This window comes from Xiphophorus maculatus, chromosome 11, assembly GCF_002775205.1.
Source record: "Xiphophorus maculatus strain JP 163 A chromosome 11, X_maculatus-5.0-male, whole genome shotgun sequence".
Lineage (NCBI taxonomy): Eukaryota > Metazoa > Chordata > Actinopteri > Cyprinodontiformes > Poeciliidae > Xiphophorus > Xiphophorus maculatus.
In genome coordinates this window covers 2,709,090-2,714,889 of record NC_036453.1, presented here as the reverse complement: position 1 = coordinate 2,714,889, position 5,800 = coordinate 2,709,090, and the positions used below count along the sequence as shown (strand labels likewise).

At 47.9% G+C, this 5,800-nt stretch overlaps 1 protein-coding gene across 1 annotated transcript; it reads left to right on the top strand.

The window, feature by feature from the left end:
• Positions 1–791: 791 nt before the first annotated feature.
• LOC102232544 (zinc finger protein 703) lies at positions 792–4,283 on the top strand. The gene is made up of 2 exons (XM_005802162.2): positions 792–1,478; positions 1,924–4,283. Exons 1-2 carry the CDS (start codon positions 1,224–1,226, stop codon positions 3,406–3,408), a joined length of 1,740 nt encoding a protein of 579 aa, XP_005802219.1. The 5' UTR covers positions 792–1,223; the 3' UTR covers positions 3,409–4,283.
• The last annotated feature ends 1,517 nt before the right edge of the window (positions 4,284–5,800 follow it).

Below are 5,800 nucleotides of genomic sequence, written 5' to 3'. Positions count from 1 at the left end.
ATTGTTGCCAAATTTGACAGAAATCCATACAGTGTACTTAGCATACGGGTAACGGGTACAACACGTGGGAAGGAGGAATTTAATAAAAACATGGGGAAAAAAAAGGTGAATTGCTTTTTATGTTGATATGACCATTTAAAGCATCCTTATATATTTGAAGGGAGCTTAAATGATTTCACAGAAAAGTCAAACCCATAGCTTTAAGCCGGTGAGATGAACTCGGTGTTGTTGTAATCAAATCGAGAACCCATAGTTTTATATTTTCATCTACAAGTGCCTGACTTACACAACTACAGAAATGATGCACTGTCAGAGCGAAGGCCATTAAAGTTGAATCATGTGAATTTGTCGAATTCCGCAGAAATTCAATTAGCACTGAAATGGTTTTTTGGTAGCTGTAATTTAATAAAGTTGTTAGCATACTTGGAATGTGCACAGACACCGGTTTATTACCGACACCGTCCCCTGTGAACTCTACATTAACCTTTATGTGCACAAGTCCTATTTGCCAAAAACAGATTCCGTAATCTCATTTTACATTTTGAAAAAACAAAAGGATATAATATAAATACTATAGATGTGTTTTGCAATGCAGCGTGAGATTCCCTTGCTTCATCCTGCATGTGAAATTCTGGAGGTCACTGGCACACATTTTCCAGCAACATTGCAGCTTCACCCGCACGATGGTCAGAGCGGGAGGCAGGCCACGCCCCCTCAGCGCGGTCCTCCTCCCCTCTCTGAACGCAGCCGCTTGTGATTGGAGGGCGGCGGCCTGCTTTGAAATTCCTCCCCTCACATCCCCAGTCCGCGAGGAAGAACCAGGGAGTGAGAGACCGAGAGGCAGCTAGTGGGAGACGCAGCAACGCCACACCGCGCAGGACTCGCCGCACACAATTCCCTCTGCGGGGCTGTTCCCACAACTTGCCTTCTATTTTTAATGGTCTTTTTTTTCCCCCTCTTTCTTTTTTCTTCAAAAACCATTTTCTGGATGAAGGATTTCTGAGCGATTACCTCCGAAGGATGACACTTTGGGTATTTGTGTTTTTCCTAAGAACGGCTTGATTCCGAGGCGGAGGACGCGTCCTTTTGCGCACTGCCATTTTGGATTAGCGCACTCTGTTCCTGCTCGATTTCGCAGTGATGAAATGTGCAGATAAATGAAAGCCAACCCCGCGTCCGCTCCCCGCGCGCCCCTGCTTCTGTTCACGCCCAGATAGATCCAGATGAGAGATCTCCCCGCTGGATCTGACGCGCTTTTACGCAGCCAGTCGTCCCCGGAGCGCAACGGCGATCCACGCCGGAGAGCAGCAGAGAGCGCGTCCGCTCCCACGCCCACGTCTCTTCCGTCTCCCGCGGACCCGTCGCGCCAGAATAAGAGGCTTCCCGTCCGGATCGTGAAGATGTTGACGGCTCACAGCGGCCACCTGCTGCACCCGGAGTATCTCCAGCCCCTCACTTCTGCGCCGGTTAGCATTGAAGTAAGTCCCCCTACCCCCGCCTTTTTCTGTCTTTCTTTATATATATATATATTTTTTATTTTTTTATTTTATTTTTTTATTATTATTATTATTTTTTAAAGAAAATCTAAATAAGTTTGCGTCGCTTGGTATGTTATTTCTTTGCTTGTTTCACCTTAATAAGTACTTAATCATTTGTGTCCTAGAAAGATTTTCTTAGATTATTGTTATTCTAGGATGGGGAAACGCCTCATGGCACACTGCATGCACAGTAGTTTGCTTGAAGTGCGTAGTGAATAAAAAATGTAAAAGTGCATCTTTTTTTGTTTTGCTGTATATGTTTAATGAGGGGTAACAACAAACGGATTTTCCGTTTTGGTTTCTATGTGTCTCTCTAGGATTTGGAGCTTTTAAAAATTTGAAAAGCAAATAAAGTTCCTCAAGTTGCCTCTCTTGTTCTCCTCAGCTGGATGCCAAGAAGAGTCCTTTGGCTCTGCTGGCCCAGACCTGCTCTCAAATTGGCAAACCCGACCCTCCCTCCTCCTCCAAGCTGGCCTCCCTCTCCTCCGGCTCTCTAGGAGACAAGGAGTCGTCCGGTAGGTCGTCCAAGCCTGGAGAGCAGCACCAGTCCCTGGATGACAAGTCCAGCTTCAAGCCTTACTCCAAGTCATCAAGCGACTGTCGTAAGGATGTCTTGGTGACGAAGGGAGCGTCGGATAAAGCAGCTTCAAGGGTGCCAAATGGAAGTTCCAGTGGAGGAAATGCATCTTGTCCGCCTTTCCCCTCCCATTCCAGGTCACCGAACTCCAGCTCCTCTCCGTTGCCCCACAGACAGAGCCATTCCCCTTCCATGCAGCCCCCGTCACACTCCCAGACGCCCCACACGGACAGCAAACCCGAGCAGGCGAGCTCGGATAATAGCAGCAACGTTGCTGGCAAAAAAGACTCTGATGTTACAAAACCAGGCGTGGATGGGGCTCACTTAGCCAACTCCAGCCAAGTGAGGGCGAGTGCTAACTCCAGCAACGCCAGCTCGGCCAGCAGCCCACGGCCAGAGAGCAAGACGGACCCTCAGGCCTCTTCGCAGCCTACTCTCGGCTCTGGACACATCGCGCCGGTCTCTCCATTCAAACCGGGGCATTCTGTCTTCCCTTTGCCCCCGGCTACGATGGGATACCATGGTTCCATAGTGGGGGCCTACGCCAGCTATCCCTCACAGTTTGTTCCCAGCTTGGATCCCACCAAGTCCAGTTTGGGCTTAGGACTTCAAGGAAAGCACCCCAGCTCCAGTCCGCTAACCGGAGCATCCCCTCCCTCTCTGATGCAGGGTTTGTGTCGGGACCCTTACTGTTTGAGTTACCCCAACGCCCCCCACCTGGGGGGCAGCAACTGCTCCACATGCGTCCATGATCCTTCAAGCCTCAAGTCTGGCTTTCCCCTGGTCTACCCTTCACACCACCTCCACTCCTTACACTCTGGCTCCTTGTCGTCCAGCAGCACACCCTCCCTCTCCCACCCTATTTATACTTATGGTTTCATGGTCCCAAATGAACCCCTACCCCACGCCTGCAACTGGGTTTCTGTTAGCGGCCCCTGTGACAAGCGTTTTGCCACGTCAGAGGAGCTACTGGCCCACTTGCGTACCCATACATCCCTTCCTGGAATGGTAGACAGTAAGCTGTTGTCGGCCTATCCCTCATCTGTTTCCTCCACAGCCTCATGTCACCTTCACTTGCCCCCTCCCAGCAGCCCGGGAGCCCTGCCCAGCTCCTTCTCCCTACGAGGCTCTCCCGGATTAAGCCTGGCACGCTACCACCCCTACGGCAAATCCCACTTGCCGGGCGCCCCAGGACTTCCGATGCCAACTCTTCCCTCTTCCCCGGCCTACTACTCCCCGTACGCCCTCTACAGCCAGAGACTCGGCTCTGCCTCGGCGCTGGGGTATCAGTGACGAGCCGGAACGCCACCGACAACCGCGCACCGCCGGCACCGGCTTGGGACTGTCAAGTGGCAGTCCTGAAGATGGATTCGTGAGGCTAAGGTCATTGTGAGTGCAAGGCATCCTGCCTGCGAGGCCTGCCAGGAATACCACCTGTTTGCCTCAGGATCGTGACCAGTGCTCCGAAAGGCAAAATTCCCCTCCGATGGATTGTCTGCAACAACAGACTTTAATTGAAGACAGCAGGACACTGAACTTGAAAAAAATATGAGATTATCTCCAGAGTTTTGAGTTTTGTTTTGCTTTTCAAACTTCTCCCGTCCCGCTCCCCACCCCCTCTCAAAATTAAAAGTCTGTATTTATTTTTCATGGAAGCGCTTGGTTTTCAACTCAAGGTTTTTTATAACTTTTTTTGCATTCTGAAGTATTCTAAGAGAGAAAGATTGATTTTAACTATAATACCATTATCATTAGAAAATAAAAATGTTGCACCCTGACGTGAGGCTGTATTCTGGAGAGATTTTTTTTAATTTGAAATCTCTTTTCCTGTCTGCTTTCATTTTTTTCTGTGTTTTTCTCGGTTTGTTTTGGATTTTCAGAATTCCTCCACTGTGTACAGAGACGTCGGGAGATTTGCATGTCCTTGAGAATTATCTTGAACAATGCCATTATTTCTATTTGTAAATATGCAAAGATGTAATATTTTTTCAAGCTTACAAGGGATCGGCAAGTTGACGAAGCACGGGGGGGGAAGGGAGAGAAGGGGATGTCGGTTCACACAAAATGGTGCAGAGATTAGATATGACATGAACAGAAACGATGGCTGTGCTGTCTGACCAACAGGAAAAGGTCGTATTTTGAATAAATGATACATGGTTGCATTTTAACTTGTTTTCTTCCCCTCATTGAGTTCTATGTTTAGCTCCTCGGTGTGTCTTTCTATGACGAGCCTTAGAGGACGCCGTAAATCTTCCTCGACTGCAGCGCTGCACTTATCTAAGACTATCTATCATTTCGCCTCTTACAGCCGCGCTATATGTGGCCGTGTGTAATATTTCATGGCTCATATCGCTTGACAGGGCCATCCCAGAGAGGGCATCCTGGGTCACATTAGGCCTGTTAAGCTAGTCTCCGAGGACTTTCATCCCTCCTCCTTCCATCGTCCCCCGCGTTGCTTTTGTTGTTTGCAGCTTTTAATTGCTGACTCTACTTTGCACGGGCAAGAAAGAAACGGCCTCCTCAGCAAAGTGGAAGTGCTGCGCGGGTCACTGGGACCTCAATAATGACCTCGGGGAGGTGTCGACCCAGGATCTCCTTGCCCCGTCTGACGGATTGGCCCGCAACACAAAAGGCCATAGCTGACAATGGGAGGTGGTTAATAGAGAAATATTCATCAAGGCACTGACACGTGACACCCCCGAGGACAGCAGACTCTCTCCTACAGGAAGCCTCTCAGCTCATGCGAGGACCTGTTTTCTTGCCGCTTTAGTGCTCTTTGACGTCAAGCCGTAGGGTGCTAATTCAAGCCGAAGGAGTTGGTTTGTCTGGCGTTTGGAGTGTTTGGTCCCAGATAAGTGTGTCCTCTGCTCTGTTTGGCTGTCAGGGCGACGGAGGCATCTATTGACCCGGACTCCCAGACTCCTCTGGTCTCGTGGTTCATTAGCACTCCACTCAGGGAAGAGCCAAGCACAGGTGTCACTTGACAGGACCATTAAGAAAATGGATGACCCTCCCAAACGGCATTCAGCAAGGTCACGGCGCTCCGGTCGCCACTCCGTGGAGCTTTGTGGGACTTAGCACTTACTTCTCTTCTTTAAAAACTAAATACATGCAGAGCATTACTGTTGCTCCAGCTGAATCTTGGTGAAAATACACTCATGTTAATTTCTGTAGGACATATAGATGTTAGTATTGTCCAGCTAAATGTGTTTTAGAGCAAAACACAACTTTTCACTTTCAAAGTTGAGCCAATTGAATCTAAAGGAGCTTGTCGCCCCCTCAAGTTAGTTTAGTGAATTACAGCTGAATATGTTTAGACGCCTTTCATTTTTTTTACTCAAGCTATTTTCATTGTAAACCTTCTTTTATACTCAAAAGAAAACTATCCCACCTCTCCCAGAGGGAAGATTTAGATATAAAAACACAAGATATCTACACTGGATTACTTTTTAACAAACATATACTACATATATGCACAATCATACCAAGGTCATCTTGACCCAGTTCAACTCTTTCACATTTTCTAATATTAAAACAACAACTTTTATGTATTTTATTTGAACTGTATGCTGTGGATCAAAACAAAGTAGAAGGAAAAGTATGTGTGGCTCAAATTTTCAGGAGGATTTAGTTCTGGACTTTGACTGGGACATACTGATACGATTGGATGTTTTGACCTAAATCG